Source organism: Pocillopora verrucosa, chromosome 5 (assembly GCF_036669915.1).
Source record: "Pocillopora verrucosa isolate sample1 chromosome 5, ASM3666991v2, whole genome shotgun sequence".
In the NCBI taxonomy this organism is placed as follows: Eukaryota; Metazoa; Cnidaria; class Anthozoa; order Scleractinia; family Pocilloporidae; genus Pocillopora; species Pocillopora verrucosa.
In genome coordinates this window covers 5,739,523-5,761,148 of record NC_089316.1, presented here as the reverse complement: position 1 = coordinate 5,761,148, position 21,626 = coordinate 5,739,523, and the positions used below count along the sequence as shown (strand labels likewise).

Below are 21,626 nucleotides of genomic sequence, written 5' to 3'. Positions count from 1 at the left end.
CTTGTGTGACGTATTCTAGACACCAGTACTAATCGAGCTGCTGAACAGGAAGCTAAGGTTATTGAAGTGTTACATCGGTCGACTTTTGCTGAAGCATCAAAATGAAACACGTAACAAGAACAACTGTACGTTAACTATCAGGTAAGATGTTATGAACAATGTTACACATTGTGCATGCTTTTTACTAAACGAATTGAGAAGCAAAGTCTTGCGATATTGACGCCGCAGTGAAGAGAATCGAGCTTTGATAGACAATTGCGTCTGTCACTGACACCAGAAGTGGTATGCTAATTCACCAAGTCTTAAATCTTCTATTCCTCTGTATACTTTCAGATAGAAATACTTTCATATTTCAATGTCAGTCATCAACTTTTACGTTCTTGTAACCAACTGTTGTCCGTCAAACACGTCGCAGTTGTTAAAATATTGGCGAGTGGTTGAAATGTTTACTTATATTGCTGCTTGACAAATAGCTCATCCACCAACCGAAGCAATCTTTGTACATTCTGATGGTGATCAAGACTTTCTTTCACGGCGAGGTTTTCGCGATAGGATTCGAAGCTAACGTAAGGCTGCGCTTTTCGAAGTGTTGATCGCTCTTCAGTTGACGAAGCGCATCATCACGAAAGTTATAAATATCGTGCTTCGGAATGTTTAAACACAATGACGGTGAAGGACTTAATTAACTTGAATTACATTTTTTAAAAAAAGAATTAAACCGAAAGACGATCCACAAAGAGACGAATTACTTAGATTCTAAATCAAATGGGGGTCGAAATGAATTTAGTCTGTCTTCCTCCTAAAGCTACGTGTAGAATGGATATGTATGTCTGTGTTACGGTTGACTGATCATTTGCTTTTAATCCCAAATGCGGAGCTACAACGACATAACATTATTTTAGGATCTGTCAATGGCGCCCCCTCACATCTGCTTTTTTTCGCTCAACGAGCTTTAGTGCCATTTACCTGAGGGGGATCACATGGTTTTCAGGTGGGATGGAGGGGGCATCAGCTGTCTACAATCGAGTATTAAATAGATCTGATTGTTAATTCTCCTCTCTAGCAGCCAAACGTTTCCTTGTAAATTAGCTACGAGAATTCAGTGTTAAATGAAGATAACAACTTCTACCTGATAAGTTAGAGTTTTCTCAATGTCTGTAGGTAGGACAATGTATGGGTATCATAAGGAGAAGTTCCATGTTGATCACTTTTGGGAGTTAAAGGGTTAAGGAGTGACTAAAGAAAATTGACTTCCAATCTGCCAAAGAGGGGGGTGGAATAATAAGAATTTTATAAATAGGGGATTCAATGTGACACAAAAAAAATCCTTCCATAAATATTCACTGGTCCCTGAGACCATATGGTACTGTCTTTGTAATTTGGAGGCAAAAAGTAACAGGCGAGGGAGACTGCGAGAGAGATCAATCAGGAAAGGTTTTCGTGAATGTACAGCAAATATGCGGAAGGATGAATCCATATCCACTATTTTTAGGAAGACACCAGTCCCCCCTCCCCTCCCCTCCCACCTTCCCACCTACTTGCTTGCATAGCTGGTGGTTTTGTGTACGCTTCACGGTTTTCCTCAAAGCGATGAGCAGCGAATCCACAAGAGGAAAAAAACTATCTTCGGTCCCAAGCCTCATTGCGTACAGTGTAAGCGCGCACAAAACCGCTAGCTGCACCACAGGCGGCTTGAGCTCCAGCTGTGAGATGATCATCTTGCAAAGTACCAGTCATGGCGAAATTATAAGAGTTTGTGTGGGAATATTTACGACCGCTCTATGCCGGGAATAATAAAATGAGTCAATTTCTCAATAAAAATACCTCACTTTACTTCCACAGTACATCGCTTGTTATCTGACCGCTTACTACGTTGAAAGGAACCCATTTCAGCGAGTTCTCGATTTTGAGGTTTTCTACGAAATAAGAAAAGCCCGCTTATTCCTTAGAGTGGTCGTAAATATTCCCATACAAACTCTTATAATTCCGCCATGACTGTTATTTCGCAAGATGATCATCTCACAGCTGGGGCTTAGGCTTCCTGTGGCTGCACAAGTTACTCATCCCCATTGCCCCGTGTCTTTCATTATGTGTTCTGTGATTTCAACTCTTTTTCTACCGAACTTTAATTTGAAACCATTGTTAAAGATTAATTAGGAAATTAATTGTGTTTTAAACCCGCCCAGTGTTTCCTTCTCAACACAGACGTAAAGTGCAGCGCGGTAATCTTTCACAAAGATGAAGTCACGGATAGCGGGAATCGTTTGCCTGTTTCTCCTGGAGATTGGTTTCCTGACTAATGCGCAAGGTACAGTACACCGCTTCGTCAGACAAAAGCAGCAAAACAAGACAAAAACAACAAGAAAATAATATTCAAAAAGAAAAAAGCCACAAAAACTACGATCAAAACAATAAGAAAAAAACAAGCAAAACAATCACATCAACAACCATGAAACAAATAAACAAGCAGACTCCAAGCGTTTAGTTTGGGTTGCCTATTGTCCAATGTTTAGTCATCGACAGTAGTTCTTTGATTCACAATGACTTTGGTTTTCTTGGATCACTGATCTTCGTCCATCATTTAGAAGAGTCGCGCACTCACTTATATGGTCTATAAGTTAAATGGAGATTATTCCATGAAAAGTGCGCGCGAGCGATTTTTATCCATGAGTTCCGATGCATCGGAAAAAAAAGGAACGAGTTGATGGTACCTCTCAGTGTTAATCTCAGTGTGTTCTCCAAGCCTCGTTTGCATTAAATGTTCTTGAATCTTGGTCACTTCCTTGTTATTTTTTGTGAGGTTTCTTGTTTGTGTTTTGGATTTCAGTGTTTTTGGGAATACTCTCATTAAAATTCACTAGTCTTCATCATGTAAGCGAGGCCTAAAGTTGAAAATTTGGTATTCTGACGTAAGCATGCATGAGACCTTTCGCCACGAATCTGTGAGGATCATTTTATCAAAAACACTAAATTAATTTGATTTATTATTTTAAAGGGGTTCCTGGTTTGACGGCCCACTTCATAAATGAAACCGCCGTTAATGTGAGTTGGAATGCTCCCTCTAGCAATGAAAAGATCGCCAGCTATGAAGTCATTATTTTAGAGGGAAATGCTGAGCTGAACAATATAGCTGTGGACAATAGCACACGTTCTGTTATTATTCCTTCTCTGGATTATTGTAAATCATACACGGTGCAAGTGATCGGAATCTTGAAGAACGGGTCAGTGATAACAACTCCAGCACCCGGGAACGTTACCACTTATCAATATAACACTCGTTGCGGTAAGAATAATTTTCTTTTTTATTCATTTCTGGGGGAGGGAAATGAGATCACATGGTTTTATTTCAGGGCGAGCGGATAGGAAATCAGTCGTCGCTAATAGAGTATAAAGCGGGGGATTATAGAGAATTGACTGCTAATAAAGGAGGGAGGGGGTCGTTAGTATACTTCAGAGCCTTAGGGGGATCAGGTTAATTTTATTGTGATACAACCAAACCCTTCCGCTCCCCTTTCCCCGGCGGCAAATAATGACCATAATGACCAGTCCCCCACTAATTTTTGGTCTAAGTCAGTAAACTAGCGTACCAGAGTGTCTCAATGGAAACACGCATTGTGTTACGTATTTCAAAGGAAGATCTTATCCCGAGTGGAGTCCCGACTTGGTGTGTTAACTATTTGTTTTGATGAAACAACGCAATCGAAACTAAGGTCATCTATTCAATCGACGAGAAACTCTTCTCACGCAGAGTCTAAGTCTCTTCTGAGTCGGCAAAGGGGTCATCAACCTTCATTACTAACTTATGTTCTCGACCCACGTACTCACAGTTCCAAGGTACAGTGGGTAAGGTCATTGATCCATAACGTTTGTGTAATATCCATTGATTGATAATATTCGCTTATTTTCTCTTCGTAGCCGCACCCTCTATAGCGCCCAAGACGCAGAAGGTGTACGTGCACCGTGGCGATCCAGTAACTTTGAAATGCAACTACTCAGGGATTCCAACACCGTCTCTATATTGGAGAGTGGATGGCCCTAGTGCGAATAAAGATGTCAGGCAGGGAAATCCAGTGTATTTAATCAATGATCCCATGGGGTCAGAAGTTCAGACGCTGACTGTAAAAAACGGAAACTTGCAAATCTCAAACGTCGACGATCTGGACAAAGAGAGAGTTTATAAGTGCGTGGTTGAGAATCGTCTGGGAAAAGCCTCAAGCAATGTTACGTTAACTTTGGTCGGAGGTATGGGGTTTACTTCTAGCACAGTTTATATATATATATATATATATATATATATATATATATATATATATATCTTAAAGGACTAACACCTTAAGTAATAAATTATCAACTTGGCTGAAGAATGTTAGCGGTCGACGTGATAATGACCCATAATCGTTTTCAGACAATAATTATTTGGATTGACTGTCTTCATTTTGACAACAACAACAACAACAACAAAACCAACAATTATGAAGACAAGTTCTGGATGTGGAAGGTACTTTGAAGTCCCTACATCTTCCTGAACTGAAAATACTCATCAACATGGACTGATCGGTTTTTTTCGACAAAGTATTGTAAGTAAAACCATAAAAACACTGATAAAGGGGTAAGTGTCTAAGGAGACTGTGGTGCTGCGTCGGTGGAAGAGTATAACAGGGTAATGTAGTATTATGAACTGAGTTGATAACGTAGATTAGCCTCCGTGAAGAGTTTCGAAGCAGACGTTTCGAGAGTTAGCCCTTCGCCATTTGCTCAGACGAAGGGCTAACACTCGAAGCGTCAGCTTCGAAACTCTTTACGGTGGCCAATTTACGTGATCAATTCGGTTGATCCTACTAAATTACCCATAAAAACACTGAACTTTACATGCATTTGTTCCAGTTCACGTATTTTTCAGTTATGTTCAATGTAAGTATCAAAAAAAGTTTTCGCCTGCTTCTTTATTTTATTTTCTCTCTTTTTCTTCTGTAAGGTTGTAACTTGCTTAATCCGTAAAGAAATCTTGCAAACATTGACTTATGATTGTTCACAGGCAACAGCCAACCATAGAGCGCGTACAGTAGATTTTAATTCATTTCACACTTCCTATAAATTATGTTAACAGACTACCCTGAGCGGTACTACATTAACTATCAGTTGCTCAGTACTTGCTGAATCCTGACGTCGTTTGGTTTTCTCGCTAAAACCTAATTGGTTGCTTTCTTCGATTCATGTGAGCATGTTATTTAAATGTTGGGCTAATATTCACGCTTTGTATTACTTTATCGGCAGTTTATGAGACGGTACAAATGGACATTAAAGTGGAATGGACCTCAGAAGTCCGAAAGCATTACCAAAACAATGCTACGCTCAACAGCTTCCTTGGTCAGCAGATTAAATCAGAGGTTAGATCTTATCTAGATGGTAAACATTGCAATAAGCACCTTATTCGATGGACATTTTGCGAGCTGCCCATTATTTTTCCGAGCCTTGTAGGGGCGAGGAAAAATATGAGCAATGAGCTCGTATTGTATGTTAAACCATCAAATAAGGGATTTATTATTCCACTATTGTTTCAGTTTTTACTGTCTTGATTTTTCTTTAGTATGCGAAATACATTGTACGGCCTTATCTCTGCATCGTATCGATTGCATAAGGAGTACGTGAAAGACGAAAACAACACGAACAAAACCATTACAGTGTTCTTAGTTACCAACGAAAAAAATCTCTCGTGCTTTTAAGTCCCTTTCTTTAAAAGTGGAGCCTAAAAAACGAATTAAAATTCAAAATTTAGATCGCTCAGTGCAGCCATTTTGTTGCTCCGGATTTTTGGTCTGCTCTACAGTGTAATACCGCCGCATGTTTTGCGCGTTCTTGTGACCTTATTTGGTAAAATTATATTGAAATGAAGTGATGAATATTTATATGTGATATTCTTGTAGGTGGGAAACTTTTCCTCAAAACTACAGGATATGAGAGTGTCAGTTATTCGCACAGTTTTGAAAGTGGATGTTGAGTTAGTATTCAAGAGATTTTTGGTGAATTGAATGTACATTTACTACTTTTTTTTTACATACACTCTCGCCGTTCGGGTTAGAAGATTTTCTTTTGCCCGAACCGACGCAAGGGACTGAATTAGTCAAAATAATTTGGTTTTATTAACTGAGTTGATAATGTAACTTGACCACCGTAGAGAGATTTTAAGGCTGACGTTTCGAGCACTATTATAATTATTTTTAATATTGTTATTATTAATATCATGGTTATCATTATTATTATTTATTACTAAGTTAAACCCGTTGTCATAGAAAACTAGAGGACCGTGGTTCGCTCTGACGAAAGGCTAACTTTAAATTCGAAGCGTCAGCTTTAAAATCTCTCTATGGTGGCCAATTCAGTTGATAAAACCAAATCATCTTGTTCTACCCCCACTGACCTGACACGAAAATTTGTTTAGACATTTACCCCCTTAATTCATTATTATTTAGTCAGTCTGGTAAGCATAAATTTGGCTAAGGTCGTCGATACGTCAATCAATTCCATTGACAAGAAACCTTTCTACTCTCAACAGTAAGATTACAATACAAGATCCTTCAACTGTTACTTCTAAATTTAAACTATCAAATTTATCTTTGATTTGCTATTCAATAATTTCAAACTCGGCCAGTGTAGTACGCTTACCACGCCATCCATGGCACCTATGGAAACAACTCAATATTAATTGCGCTTTCGTTCTTTAGGGTCATTATGAATCTTTTTATCAATGCGACGACGACAGAAGGAGATCCGTCAGATGAAATAGAAAAAGGAATCCTGAGGATGGCAGACTCAAAAAAGTTTGGTGTGCTTCCTATTAAAAGCGTCACTATTTTAGGTATGCCTTTTACTTCCTCTTTTTACAGTGATATCATGAACATGGAATACATAGTTTCTTCACGCCTCTCGCACAAATCACCTAGGGCCGGTTATTTAAACAGATTTTAGCTGTTGTTTACCAAAACCGCGTTCCAAGCCATCTTCAATTTAACCGAACCATTTATCTGAACATTGATTTTTGTGAACAGAGTCAACCCTCTGATAGTGAATCTCTGAGGATTTGGGTTACACCTTGTATAAATAACCGGCCCTTATAGTTTGATGATGAGGTCAAAGAAGTAAAGTCTGCACCCTGACGAAACTGCCCTTCTACCTGGAACTTATCCTGGTTTCTGTTGCGGGAAGAGACTAGATAGAATGCAAGTCCATTACACATTACAGCCCCCCCCCCCTCCCTTCCCCAGTCCACCGTCAGGACTCCTTGAAAGTTTGCTGATACCCATCTATACTCCTGGGTGGAGAGAGGCATGGTGAAGAGTAAAGTGTCTTGCCTTATAATACAACACGATAAGACGGCCGGGACTTGAACCCGAACTTCTCAACTCAGACTTCAGCACGCAAACCGTCAATCCAGCGCGGATTGCGAAGTCTAACAGACAGATAAAATGACAAAACTATTTCTAATTATGCCGCAGATTTACCTCCGCCACCCCCGACAAACTTGAGACTTGATGACATCCAAGCTAAAGAAGCCACCATCACGTGGCAGCCACCACACCACCCTGAAGTGTACGAAGTCAGTGGGTTCACTGTGCAGATGAAAAAGGTTCTAGGTGGAACTGGATATGTCACTGAAATGTCTGTGGGCGCTGATCTCACCAAAGCGCAACTGACTAAGCTCGAACCTGATACCGAGTACCTGGTACGAGTTACGGCACATAGGGATAAAAGTGGAAAAATCGGGTTGTCGCAGCCATTAGAAATGACTACCGAGAAAGGTGCGTAGTTAAGGGTTTGTATCGAGCTTTTGATTTAACATTGTTAATCGTTGTTACTGTTGTTATTGTTGTGGTCGTTCTTATACGAGTTTTTTTTTTCTTACACTTAGCCATACTGCTGCCACACTTCTAATCCCCTTTCTGAAACATTCTTAGCTCAGTTACTGGGTTCCCACAGTGTCAGGAGTATTTTTCTTTCAATAAATGCAATTAATACTTCACTGTCTCTCTTTTGAGGTGCCTCTTGAAACAATTTCATAGATCAGTTAAAGCCCTGTTTAATTCTTTTTTGACTCTACTGCTTTGCTCGCCTTGCAGGCACACAAGTTGTCGCCATAGTCGTTGGTATACTTGCAGCAGTTCTTGTACTAGTCGCGGTGGTGGTTGCTGTTGTGTTTTACCGTAAACGTCAATTTCCCCCTCGAGACGAAGAAAGAAGGTTTACCTTAGATGAGGTTTGTGTGCCTCTATTTTTAACGTCTGTAATCCTTGTATTCCTTGCGTCTATATCTGCAAATCTTGTGTTAAGCCTTTGACGAGGAATTTATTTCGACGTGACGGTTGATTTTCCATCGCCGTTTGAGACATTCGTTAATTGCATGAAATTGGACAACTGTTTCCAATGAAGTAAAATCTACGGAAACTCAAAACGTTAACTCTACAGAAACATCTCAAAAAGCTTCTAGGATGTCATTTTCGTTCTTTGTTTGTGTGTGTGTGTGTCTTTTTTCTTTTGGTCATACTCCTTTATTTGCCTTGATTTCATGAGTCTGACATAGTCACTATAGTCCCTGCTCTGTTAATAATGTTTTTAACTTGTTTAGTTACAACTAAGGCAAGGGAGAAGAACCTACGGTCCTGCTGGTGACACAAACCCTTACGAGTCTAATGGGCAACACCTCCAGTTGGCTCAAGTTCCAGAGAACTTCCATCGAAATTGGCCTGAAATCCCGCGGGATTACCTCAAGATTGGGGACGAACTTGGCGCTGGAGCTTTTGGTGTCGTAAAGAAAGGATTCCTAATGCGAAACAATAAAGTCATTGAATGCGCTGTAAAGATGTTAAAAAGTAAGTTCTTTATATAAGGTTACGTCTACAATATAAGGCTTTTTGTAAATATATGACTTTGACTACTGCGTGAACAAAAAAAATGGCAGTATGTAAGCTGATGTGAAATAATTTTTTACACATTTTTAATGAAAATGCTTTTCTATTTACGCAAAAACAAAAACAGTAAAGTCTGGATTGTTTCTCCTCAAACGTGCTGAAGAGAAATTCGTTTCCAAGCTATATTTGATGTCGAACTCCCCATACTAATAAAACCCTTCTCTCCCAAGATCTCATCAGCAATTCTCCTTACTATCTGTCGTACAATTCTTATGATGTTAGTTCTGAGAATTTGATATTGGATCAGCTAATTGATGTTTCTCTTTTTTTCTTACTTTTTGTCTGCTTGATATTATATTGGCACTGTGAGAGAAATTCTGTCTTGGTCACTCACAGTAGTTAAAGGGTTAACTTTTTTTAATTATTCCGCCAGAACACGGAACTGAACTAGAGTTACGAGATTTGTTCAACGAGCTTAACATCATGGCTTCTGTCGGAAATCATCCGAACGTGGTGAGCTTGATTGGAGCATGCTCAGACGATGGTAAGAATCATCGCTTCGCAAGATTACATCACCTACCCCTCCCCTAACTCAACAACAGTTAATTGACAACAAGTTAAGGTTAATGTTGGGTTAGGGGAGGGGTAGGTGGGCAGTTGCCCAGATACTGATATTGATCCACGCGTCCAGGGTTTAATGTGGTATGCTCCAGAAAGAATTTTACTATGGGCTGCATTATACACACAATTTGATTCGTTATTATTTAACATCTAGTTGAGGGCAGACGAATAGATGTTGTCACCATTAACAACATTTTGTTTTTTTTATCATATTAAACAAATAGATTTCACTTTACCTTGAGTCTGCGCAGTAAAAGATCACAGAAGACATTAGAATGAGGCAAGAACATCAGTGACACACTCAGCTGCACCACATGTGTCCCTTTTTTTGTTCTAACCACATTTTGACACCATCTGTGATCTTTTACCTAACAACATGGAATTTGATTGTCAGGTAACGCCCCCATCGACACTTGTAGTCAAATAATATACCAAAGTGCTTGAATAGTGGTAGTAGATCCCAATATGGTGCTCATATAACGACAACATTTCGTTGTACATACCAGCGAAAAGACAATGAGATTCTATTTCAATGCTCCCTGACGCCATCATCCTGTCGTTTGGCTGTGGTTCGCTATATATGGAAGCAAAGAGAGAAAGTAGGTTTGTGATGGAAGCTCCTTTAAGACAAAAAAAAAGCCGTTGGGTAGAACCTTTTTTGCGCAATCGGTCAAGGGGTAAACGTAATCCTCACGTCCCGATCTCGCATCGTTTGTTTCTTCCACAGGTCCTCTGTGGGTCGTAGTTAAGTTTGCTGAAAACGGCTGCTTGCTGGATTACCTTCGGAAGCACAGAGAAGAGAACTTCAAAGACCCTAATTACGTCAACGTAAAAAACAAGGATACTGAGCAGGAGGACTCCAAAGGAATAACCAATGCTGAAAAAACTCGCTTCGCGTACGGCATTGCGAAGGGAATGAATCACTTGGCAAAAATGAAGGTAGGAAAACCACCATGATAAGATTCGTAAGCATTCCATTTGAGTCACAAAGTTTTTATCAGTTGGTAATTTATTGGGTGTATTTTTGAAGCCTTTTTTAAGAGGGAGAGGCGAATTTAAGAGTGGTCTGGCAATTTCTCTTTTCTATACCCCTCCTGTAGATTTTTTAAGGTTTTTCCCTTGCTACAATAAAGTTCTGCTACAGAAACGACAAAAATAGATACGGGTCCACCATGGATTCCTAACGTTTTTTCAATATAGATTCAAGGAAGAAAAGAATGCAAATAGATACGGGTCCACCATGGATTCCTAACGTTTTTTCAATATAGATTCAAGGAAGAAAAGAATGCAAATAGATACGGGTCCACCATGTATTCCTAACTTTTTTTCTGCAAAAAAAATTAATTTCCCCAAACAAATGTCCTCAATGTAACCTCTTCGAGTCAACCGCTCTGAGGAATTGCGGTAATAGGTTAATCACTCTTCGTAAAACAAGTGATAAAGGCGTCCTAGCTTCAAAACCAAGGCTCGTTAAAGTTGAAATTATGAAGTTGTATGTTGAACCTGTTAGTCTTTCAGGATTCCTCTTTCTACATTTTCTGGTACAAAGAGTGTCATCTTCTCAGGGCTCAATGAAAATAAAACTCGAAAATTTTCGTAGATAAAAGATATCCTTTGAATTTTCTCTTTAGTGTGTACATCGGGACCTTGCCTGCAGAAACGTGCTTTTAGGAAAGAACCGCATACCGATGGTGGCAGACTTCGGACTCGCTCGTGATATCTATGAAAGTGGGGCGTACGAAACTACAACCGGGGTAAGACCCGATCCATGCATCTTACTTACTAAACTGATGTTGTCTAATCTTGCAGTTGTGTTTTACAATATACACTAAACATATGGTCCAGAGGGAAACGGTTGGTTTTGTTTTCCCGAGAGTCCTGATGTTTCCCGAGACGAAACATCAGGACAAAATAAAAATAACATAAATAATAACAAAACATAAATAACTAGTTAGTTTCCCGAGAGACCATACCTTAAGTGCTTTGTTATATATTTAGACTTTCCCTTAAACAATCATATAGCAAAAACATGCTGTTGTATTCGGCGCGCGGGCAACAACTGCGTAATTGTATCCCAGTCGGGATACCTTTGAATTATTTGATCAGGGGCACGTGACCAAGAATCAATTAATCGCAGTGCTCGTTTTGCTGAGTAAAAGTCTAGGTACATAACAATATGTGTTAAAAGTATATGAATTTATCAGCTGCTTTGATTTGTAGACCTTGGCATGTAACTGGTGCGAGTTAATTCCGCAGACAGGTATTCTGTTTCCTAAAAGAGTCGAATGTAGTTTCAAGTTATTTTAGAATTATCTTTTACCTAATGCAGGGTAAACTTCCGGTCAGGTGGATGGCTTTGGAATCACTGCAAGACTACTCCTATACTTCTGAGAGTGATGTGTAAGTATTTTATGGCTAAAAGCTATACAGACTGCTATCTTCCTGAGAGATAAAACTTCATTCATTTTTCACAAGCGAGGCACAGAAAAAAAAAATTAATCTGCCAAGAGACATAGAACATCACGCTTACGGATTTCGCAATGCAATGCTCTACCATTGTGCTAAAGTGAGTGGTAAGTTAAGTGATACTTCACGCAGTAATTCCATGTGTAACACTGACCGACAATAATTTCGAAAGTGTCGTGTTTGTGTAAACCAATAACGACGTTTGATAAACTATTTATTTGTCTTTTTTTCTTAAACCAGATGGGCATACGGTGTTGTTTTGTGGGAAATTGAAACTGGTGGTGAGTTGCATTGGCTTCTTGTTTATGGCTGACCCTTTACACCATAATATCAGTATGCATATTCTCCACACTGTTCTTTATACATTTCCTGAGATGCTGACAAGGAGAATTTGTTTGCCAATCAAAAGGTTCCTTCCCTGGTGATCATTTCCTCTATTCTCATGACTGTAATGTGTGATTCAGAAGTGATATTGTAGGGAGAAATTAGATGCTAGTCACTGTTAGGGTTTAAAGGGTTAATATTTGTATCCGTTTTTTCAAGGTAGTCTGGTATTTAAATGCATTACTACAAATAGCCCAAGGATGAAAAACATTTTGAGATTACAATGAAGGGGAACGAAAAAGTAATTCCTAGCGCTGTGCAATGGTTTAAAGGAACACATTTTATCTGTTTATTTTTTATTTATTTACAATCTGTACTTATTTATTTATTCTTTTTTGTTTATTGTCCATCTTTTTCTCGTCAATTGTTGCATTGGCTTTCTAAGTTTTTTATGTTTTTTTGTTTTGATTTTGTTTTGTTTTTTATTTGTTTGTTTGTTTTAAATATCAGTCTCTCAAATTTACTCTCAGTCCTTATGAAGACACATCAAAACAAATTTAAAATCTTCTTTTTTTTTTGCCTTTTGTCTGTCTCTTTTGAAGGCAATGTCCCGTATGCTGCTTTGGGAGGACAGGAGATTGTTGAAGCTTTGAGAAGAGGAGAAAGGTTGTTAAGACCTGAGAGATGCACTGATGAAATGTACGTGAAATAACATTTGTGAGGAATTCTGCTGTTTTCTTTTAACTCACTCCAATATAAACTGGAATCGCTGAAAACTTGGGCTTAATAGTTAAATAACTAAAGGACGCAAAGGTGTCATCATCTGTGGTGACCGCTGGATGGTTAGTCTGCCTCCAGCCTCCTATTAGCGCTGCGGTACGCGCGGCTAAGCCAGCCAGAATTGATTGGGTGAGCGAAACGAGTGTACGGTGAGTCTGTTAGCAGTCTGGCACTAAAATTGAGTATAAGACTCTCACGCGTTCGCATCTTTTGCCAGCTCGTACCTGCGTGCTTCACAGCTTCTGTCCCAGGCCCATTTAGAGTCTGGTTGCAGGCTCCTTGCCGGTCAGCTGGCTGGCTGACTGAGTAGACTACCAAGACTAAGAGAGATGTTTTCGTCTCGTCAGACTTCGTCAGCCTGGCTCTCCATGGCTGCTAACTGCTAACTTAATGGGCCAGTTAACACTTATTCTTAGAGGAGGCTAGCGACTTGAGAGCATGCTTTTTGCTGTAATATTCCTGGGTAGCTGACGTCACCTTTCCTGTAATCGTTAAATCTTAATAGTAGGAATATTAAAGAAAAATATATTTGCATAATAATGGGAGAGTTTTAATGGTTCATTTTCTCCCGGCTAGTCTCAAACTCTTGATGTAACTGAGTGTTATTAAGTTATTAGGCACAATTTGAAGATCGATTCTGTTTTTTTTCAAGCTTACATCTATGCTTTTCGTTCATTTTAAAATAAGTTGAACTTATTTCAATCGCTTTTCAGATATGAAATAATGACAAATTGCTGGCACGCTGACCCAAAGGAAAGGCCAACTTTCGAGGATATTGTTAAGCTCACCGAAAGAATGTTATTGGAGGATAGTGTAAGTCATAATTATAGAGTTACTCAATTTATGAGCAACATTTTAAGTAAACATCTTTGACCTTGATTTTGAGATTACTTCATTAATAGCTGAAGTGTGGCAGCGGCAAACTTAAGGATTAATTGTTATGAGTACTTATCCCATTTCAATATCCGCGTTATTTCATCGATTTGGTTGTTTTTGAGTAACAGTTAATTATCGTATCATAGCTTATCGTTCTACTCCTTCTCAGTGTTCCCTTGTAGATTCACGTCTTTTCCTTTTCCTCGACTCCCGTCCAAAAACCATTTTGTGTTACTGCGTTTTTTTGTTGTTGTTGGTTTTTTTTTCGTTTGTAGTACGTTGCCTGTTAAACACCTCATTGCCTGTTGTTATTGTTTCGTAGGACTACTTGGAGCTCGAAGGCGAAATGGAAGAGGAAGGAGAAGAAGAAGAAGACGATACTCCTTATGACGAAACATCCTTCCGTCGAATACCAGAAGAATTTTTGTCCGATCCTGAAACAGCAACGCAGAGCTCACAACCAGTCCTGGAGCCCGCGAGTCCCGTCCAGTTTGACGGACAACTTCCTTTAGACAATGACCAAGAAGGGAAGGATGAAGGAAAAGGAGATAAAAATACACATTTTTAATCTAATCACGTATGGCTTGATAGCACAGTGTGGGGGTTAACATCCTAACTCCCTGGACTCATTATCACATTAGTTGTCATAACAATAGAAATGTATTATCTAGCCAGAAGTTTGCGAGAATTGGCAATCTAATAAGTTCAGTAGATGGTGTTTCCTTTATAAAACACCTTATTCATTATTTATAACAAATCTCTAAGGAAGTCTGTAACAACCAGGAGAGAAAACTAAGGACTAGGTCAAGGAAGTGTAAGGCTAAGATTTATCGTCACATGACCCGCAAGGCCCCGCATACGTTCCATGTAAAAACACAATGTAAACATCCCCGTATGAGGGCCGAAGGCGATGGCGCGAGCAAGAGCAGGAAAACCTTCCCACCCTGTGTATCCAAATCTTAGGAAGGTGGACCAAGGGGAAGATATGGAAAAATGCTTATTGAATGATTCAGGTCGGGCCGGACGGGAAAATATCTGGTTCCAAGGTTCTCCTTTGCGATGATAGGACTTGTCGTTTTGACAATATGGGCTTCTATGATGACCTTCTTTCACGCACTCGAAACATCGAATACCGCAACGACAACAGTCCCTTTTGAGGACTTCTTTCACACGGACGATCAGCCAACACGTCCAAAGCACTGTTATCGAGAGAGAAATTACCAGATCATTTTCAACCCGATTGTTTAAATGTTGTAAAAGGGTTAATATTCCCTCTGTTACGCTTCAGCGCGTTGATAATTTTGTTTTCAGGAAACATTTCTTTCTCATCAGCTTCCTCACAACTTTCAATGTTTAGCTTAAATTGCATCGTAAAATACGCAACAAAGGAAACTATACACGCCCAATAGAGTTGGTTTTTTCTCTTTCGAAACAGCGAAATTAATCAGAATCATGTCTCGTTTGCTTTTCTGATTAAAATATAAGCTTGCTGTTTGATGCAGGTTTTTTAATTTCAGCTATTGCGTGGCAAAAAAGTCATTTGGTAAAAAAATTAATAGTTCCAGTCTAAAATACAAGAATATTTAATTTGTATTGATTGTCTCACAATGGAATCACATCTGCTTTGTGAATTAAACATCACTGAGAGGAGGGTAAAAGGGTACGGACAAGACTCATTTCATGATGGAAATGATTACCTTTGGAATTAGTCTTTCTCTCGCAAGTGAGATCATTATCTCAATTTCCTTACATTGGTGATACCAAAAGTAAGGAACTCATCAACTACAGTAAGTCATTGTTTATGATTCAGAACAAGCTTCTCATAAGTACAAAACAAAGCAACGTATGCTGGGAGAGTTAGCTTTAACCTTTTCACTCCAAGATCTCCGTAGTAATTCTCCTTAATGGCTGACTTACAATGTAATTCTTGTGATGGTATAATTAGTTCAGGGAATTTGGTATTAGATCAACTAATAATTCCTTATTGATATTTTTCTTTATCCTTACGCCTTGCCTGCTTGTTACTGTTTAAATGTTGTAGAGAGAAATTGTGTCTTGGTCACCCTCAGGAGTTAAGGGTACAGAAGATGTACAACATGCATTTGGTGGGGATTTTTAAGGCTCACCTTTGAAAAAGTGTTGGATAAGTAAACCTCCCTCCCCCCGCGCAGGCATTAAATATTCATTGGTCTCGGAGACTATATGGTACTGTCTTTGTAATCTGGACACAAAAACAGGCGAGGGAGAGTGCAAGGGAGATCAATTTGGAAGGGTTTTCGTGAATGTACAGCAAATATACGGAAGGATGAATGCATATCCACCATTTCTAGAAAGAAGCTCCCCCCCCCCCCGTGTATCGCTTGCTATCTGACGTTTAATACGTTGAAGAGAACCCACGTTAGTGAGTTATCCTTTACGAGGTTTTCTACGTACATCAGAAAGCCCTTTAGAAAACTTCGAAATTGATAACTCGCTAACATGGGTTCCCTTCAACATAGTAAGTAGTCAGATAACAAGCGATGCACTGTGGAAGTAAAGTGAAGTATTTTTGTTTTTTTATTTCTAAGAGCGGTTGTAAATATTCCCATACGAACTCTTATAATTCGGCCATGACTGTTACTTCGCAAGATGATCATCTCACAGCTGGAGCTTGGGCCACCTATGGCTGCACAAGTTACTCATCTACCATTGCCCCGTGTCTTTCATTGGTTTTCTTTTGCTCTGTGATTTCAACTCCTTTTCTACCGAACCTTGATTTGAAATCGTTCTGAAAGATTAATCAGGAAATCAATTGTGTTTTAAAACCGCCCGGTGTTTCCTTCTCAACACAGGCGTAAAGTACAGCGCGGTAATCTTCCACGAAGATGACGTCACGGATAGCAAGAATCGTTTGCCTGTTTCTCCTGAAGATTGGCTTCCTGACTAATGCGCAAGGTACAGTACACCGCTGTGTCAAACAAAAGCAGCATACCAAGACAAAAACAACAATAAAATAATATTAAAAAGGACAAAATACCACAAAAACCACAATCAAAACAATAGGAACAAATCAAGCAAAATCAACAAATCAACAACCATGAAACAAATAAACAAGCAAACTCCAAGCTTTTAGCTTGGGTTGTCTGTTTCCAATGTTTAGTCATCGACAGTAGTTCTCATATTCACAATAATTCTGGTTTTCTTGAATCACTGATTTTCGTCCATTTTTTAGAAGAAACGTGCACTCGCCCATATAGTTTACAGGTTAAATGGAGATTTATGCCATGAAAAGTGGGTGCGAGCGATTTTTATCCATTATTTTATACACAATATTTATTTGGATTGACTGTCTCCATTTTGACAACGACAACAACAACAAAAAACCAACAATTGTGAAGACAAAATTGAACTTGTAGGGTTCTGAAGTCCCTACATCTTCCCGGACTAAAAATAACCATCAGTATGGACTGATCGGTTTTTTCGACACAGTATATTAACTAAAACCATAAAAACATTTATAAAGGGGTAAGTTTCCAAGGAAACTGTGGTGCTGCGTCAATAAGAGAGAATAAGAGGGTAAGTTAGTATGATCAACCGAGTTGTTAACGTAAATTGGCCACCGTAAAGAGTTTCGAAGCAGACGTTTCGAGCGTTAGCCCTTCGCCATTCGCTCTAACGAAGGGCTAACGCTCGAAACGTCAGCCTCCAAACTCATTACGGGGGCCAATTTACGTCATCTACTCGGTTGATCATACTAAATTACACATAAAAACACTGACCTATGCGTACATTTGTTCCAGCTTACGTATTTTTCAAGTATTTTCAATGTAAGTATCAAAAACAGTTTCGCCTGCTTCTTCCAATCTGCCAATCTTGTGTTAAGCCTTAAACTTCTTTTAACGTGACGGTTGATTTTCCATCGCCGTTTAAGACATGAAATTGACAATTATTTCCAGTGAAGTGCAATCTACGGAAATTCAAAACGTCGACTTCACAAAAACATCTGCTTTGTGTGAGTGTGTGTGTGAGACTTGTAAATAAACGAAAGTTAATTTATTATTGAGGAAAATTCATTTTTCTAACGGACACTACATTGCAAATATATTTAAAGCTAAACCGTTGAAACCTTTGAGTAAGAAACGAGGTCTCAAAACACTAGACAGTGCTACGGATTGTTTTTTTGTTATGTTTCTGAGAAGGTTTGACCAGCGGAAGGTCTAGATAGCTTCTCCGATGGCAAAATAAGAAAACGTTGTTTTGAAAAGCATATGGTGACATCCGGGCAGAGTGATGTTCTAATTAACTTCCTGTCTTCTAATTTAGTGAAACATTTATTTATTTTATTGGAAGTTATTTTAACACTGTTGGTAAGAAGGTGCGTTTGAATTAATATGCAAATTAGTGTCAAGTTCAGAAAAATTAATCTGTAAAAAAATTGCGTCGTAATTTAGAAAGTAGGTTCTAGGTAGTTATATTATTATTTTTGTCTCTTTATTCGCCGCGCAACAGCTCCATTTAACAACTGCGTCAAACTGTTAGGCTAGTTTTTAATTAGAAAAGCAAACAAAGGTATGCTTCTGTTTTTCTTCCGTTCTCTCCAATATGGTAACTTCTTGAAAAAATTGAGAGGGAGAGCGAAAAAAAACAAGACAAAATGAAAAGTTAGGAGCGATGGTTTTAATTTGTTTTGCATAAAGCTAGCATTACAATCTCCGAGATCGTTTTAATTTTTAACCACCCCCTACATGTGGTTACCATTAATTTATTACATATAGATAAACCAGCGAGCTAGACGCTCACAAGTGATAACAATTGGCTGTTGTTTGTAGAGTAAAACTTCAGGTTTCTGAATTGAAATTAACATAAAAAGTCACTGATCACTACCTTATGTCCAAAATACACCTACGTACAAATAATTAATGTCTATGCGTTGGCTTCACTAACAAGTAAAAAGAGGAAAGAAGAGTATTGCTATGAGTTCGTTGCACTACCAGTTGTTTCTTTTCTTCTGCTTCTATGTTGCTGTTCAGGCTCCATACAGAGACAGCGATATCATGTTGGGCGGACTTTTCAACGTACACCAGCCACCAGACCAGCCAGGGAGACAATGTGGAGAGATATATTTGACAGGACTTGGTGGCATGCAGGCTATGATCTTCGCAATCGAACGAATAAACAACGACACAAGTCTTCTTTCGAATATTTCCCTTGGATATGACATAAGGGATTACTGTGGAAACCTCTCAAAAGCTGCAAGACTTGTTTACAAACTTTTAACTGTTAATTCTTGTGTCAATTTAAGCCAAAATGCCACAAAAAAGAAAGCCATCGTTTCTTTAATAGGCCCAAAGGAATCTAGCACAGCGCTATTTATTGCTGGATTTCTACGGATGCTCAATGTTTCGAGCATAAGTGGATCAGCTACTAGTGCTGAACTTAGCTCACTTACTTATGACCATTTATTTCGAACAGTGCCTTCGGATACTTTTCTTGCAAAAGCGATGGTTGACTTGGTTACACACTTCAATTGGAGTTATGTTGCTGTCGTTGCACTAGATGATTCGTATGGACGAAATGGAGCATGGGCAGTAGTTAGCGAAAGTACGTCAAGAAAAAGCTCGTTCTGCATTGCCTTGACGCAGTTCGTACGCCACGAAAGTCTGAATTTGAGTATTTCGAAGATAGTTAGAAAGCTTAAACAGATGCACAATGTCAAAGTTGTGATCTTATGGTTATACAAAAATTATCGAACGAAGTTTTTAGCAGAGGTTCAGAAGCAAAACCTAACTGGACGTGTGTGGATTTTCAGCAGTGCTCCTCTAACTTCCACACTGCCAATAGAAGGTATTCTCGAGAGCTCTTTGGGATTTCAATTGCACGAATTCAGCGACTTTGGCTTCAAGGAATATTTAAAAGACATATTGGTCAGAGGGAGAGACAATAGAAGTTTTTCTGAATGGAACTACAGTACAAGCGAAATATGGAAGCTTTTGAGGAGCAAGAAGTGTGTTCATCGCCAAATCGAGCAGTGCTCTAACAACTTGATTACAGAAAGCTACAGCTCCTATGTTCCGTACATCATCGACGCCGTATATGCCGTGGCACATGCGGTAGATATTTTCAATCGAAATTTTAGCCATAACGAGACCAAAGATCGGGCGAAATTGCAGATAGCCAATAGTTTTGAAGTGCAGAAGCTTCTTGGCAGAGTAAATTTTGACGGACTGACTGGAAAAATCAAGTTCGATCGATTTGGTAACAGGGGTTCGGCGTATTACGACATTTTCAGTACTGTACCCAATGGAGATGTCGAGAGTGTAAAAATGGTGCTGATAGGAGAATGGAAAAATTCAAAGAGGAACGAAACTCGCTTGATTTTTCATGAAGCCCTGAATTGGACGACTAAATCTGGTCGCCCTCCTAAATCTGAATGCTCGGAACAGTGTCCTCCTGGAACAAGGAAATCTTTTACCTCTCCTTGTTGTTGGCAGTGCCTTCCGTGTCTTGGTGGAACCATCAGCCCATCTGCTGGTTCTGAAAGCTGCAGTGAATGCCCCATCGGAAAAATATCCAACCAGGCTAAAACAGAGTGTGTCGCCTTACCCTCCGCTAATTTAAATTATGGTAGTGCAAGTGGAATTTTAATTCTTACCTTTGCTACCCTCGGTGTACTCGTTACGTTACTTTGTCTGGCAACTCTCTATAAATTCTGGAATAGTCCCATTGTCAAGGCTTCCAATCGAGAACTAAACCTTGTTCTTTTACTCACAATTTTGTCCTTATTGTCTTTAGTATTCATTAATATCTTTATATCCACGAATCCAAATTGCATGATCATATACCCGTTACGTTATCTGACCTATAACTTCTGCCTCTCCGTCTTATTGGTTAAGGTGTTGCGTATTTCCAGTGCTTTTCGGGTTCCAATTATGACCAGTTTGGAATTCACTTCTCTTCCAAACAAAGCTCAAGTTGGGATTGTTATAGCATCTCTAGCTCCACTGTTGTCGGTGCTGATGCCATGGTTGCTTTTGGATCCACCCTTTAACATGCAACATATATATCCAAAACGTTACACCTTTAACGAATGCAAGGCATACTCCAGCTCACTTGGAAAATCTCTATTCTTAGTAACATGTTTTTACATTTTCTTCCAAATGCTTTTGTCCACATTCTGTGCCTTTAAGATTAGGAACATTCCTGAAAATTTCAACGAGGCCAAACAAATCGCCTTTTCCATGTACATCTTTTTGTTCTCATTGCTTTGTTATCACCCGGTAGAATTATCCTTGGATGGATGGTATGTAACTGTTGTGGACTGTGTAACAACTTTGTTGAGCGCCTATGGTTTCCTTTGTTGTCTATTTTTGCCCAAAATGTATATTCTGTTCTTCAGGCAGGAGATGAACGATGCGAATGGCATCAGACAAGAAGTAACTCAGTTCTCGGTTAGTTCAGGTTGTGAACGCGTAAACCCTGCTTTTGATAGTTCTAATTAGGAAGCTGAATCGTACTATAAGCTTTCTTAAGATCAGTAATTTTGTTCCAGTGTGCCATAGACTTCTTAGTAAGTGAAATGTAAATCCATCGTTAAAGAAAATTTAATTTACACTGTATTATATAGGCTTCAAGGCATAAAAACACTTAATATTGCCATGGATTTTTTCTTATTATTTT

General features: G+C 39.0%; 2 protein-coding genes across 3 annotated transcripts; both read left to right on the top strand.

Moving 5' to 3' along the window:
- Nucleotides 1–7: 7 nt before the first annotated feature.
- On the top strand, nucleotides 8–15,561 carry LOC131775943 (angiopoietin-1 receptor-like). Of its 2 annotated transcripts, none has more exons than XM_059092063.2 (18): nucleotides 8–141; nucleotides 2,187–2,308; nucleotides 2,996–3,283; nucleotides 3,916–4,242; nucleotides 5,275–5,387; nucleotides 5,925–5,998; nucleotides 6,723–6,856; nucleotides 7,494–7,796; nucleotides 8,115–8,251; nucleotides 8,621–8,864; nucleotides 9,337–9,447; nucleotides 10,252–10,463; nucleotides 11,156–11,278; nucleotides 11,854–11,924; nucleotides 12,231–12,271; nucleotides 12,917–13,013; nucleotides 13,808–13,907; nucleotides 14,293–15,561. In XM_059092063.2, the coding sequence occupies exons 2-18, from the start codon at nucleotides 2,239–2,241 to the stop codon at nucleotides 14,536–14,538; spliced, it is 2,691 nt and encodes an 896-aa protein (XP_058948046.2). In that variant the 5' UTR covers nucleotides 8–141; nucleotides 2,187–2,238; the 3' UTR covers nucleotides 14,539–15,561. The 2 variants fall into 2 exon arrangements, with proteins under 2 accessions (XP_058948046.2, XP_058948047.2); XM_059092064.2 differs by having other exon boundaries at nucleotides 13–141; nucleotides 2,206–2,308.
- A 3,361-nt stretch (nucleotides 15,562–18,922) lies between these two features.
- On the top strand, nucleotides 18,923–21,448 carry LOC131775941 (metabotropic glutamate receptor 4-like). Its single transcript, XM_059092061.2, has one exon. The coding sequence runs from the start codon at nucleotides 18,923–18,925 to the stop codon at nucleotides 21,446–21,448; it is 2,526 nt and encodes an 841-aa protein (XP_058948044.2).
- Nucleotides 21,449–21,626: the final 178 nt, after the last annotated feature.

Excerpts from the sequence above, each read along its gene's own strand:
- LOC131775941 (XM_059092061.2), top strand. The coding sequence starts at position 18,923 with ATGAGTTCGTTGCACTACCAGTTGTTTCTTTTCTTCTGCTTCTATGTT.
- LOC131775943 (XM_059092063.2), top strand. The coding sequence starts at position 2,239 with ATGAAGTCACGGATAGCGGGAATCGTTTGCCTGTTTCTCCTGGAGATT. Across the intron at positions 5,999-6,722 it reads GTTTTGAAAGTGGATGTTGA|GGTCATTATGAATCTTTTTA; the intron begins GTTAGTATTCAA and ends TTCGTTCTTTAG. Across the intron at positions 6,857-7,493 it reads TAAAAGCGTCACTATTTTAG|ATTTACCTCCGCCACCCCCG; the intron begins GTATGCCTTTTA and ends ATTATGCCGCAG.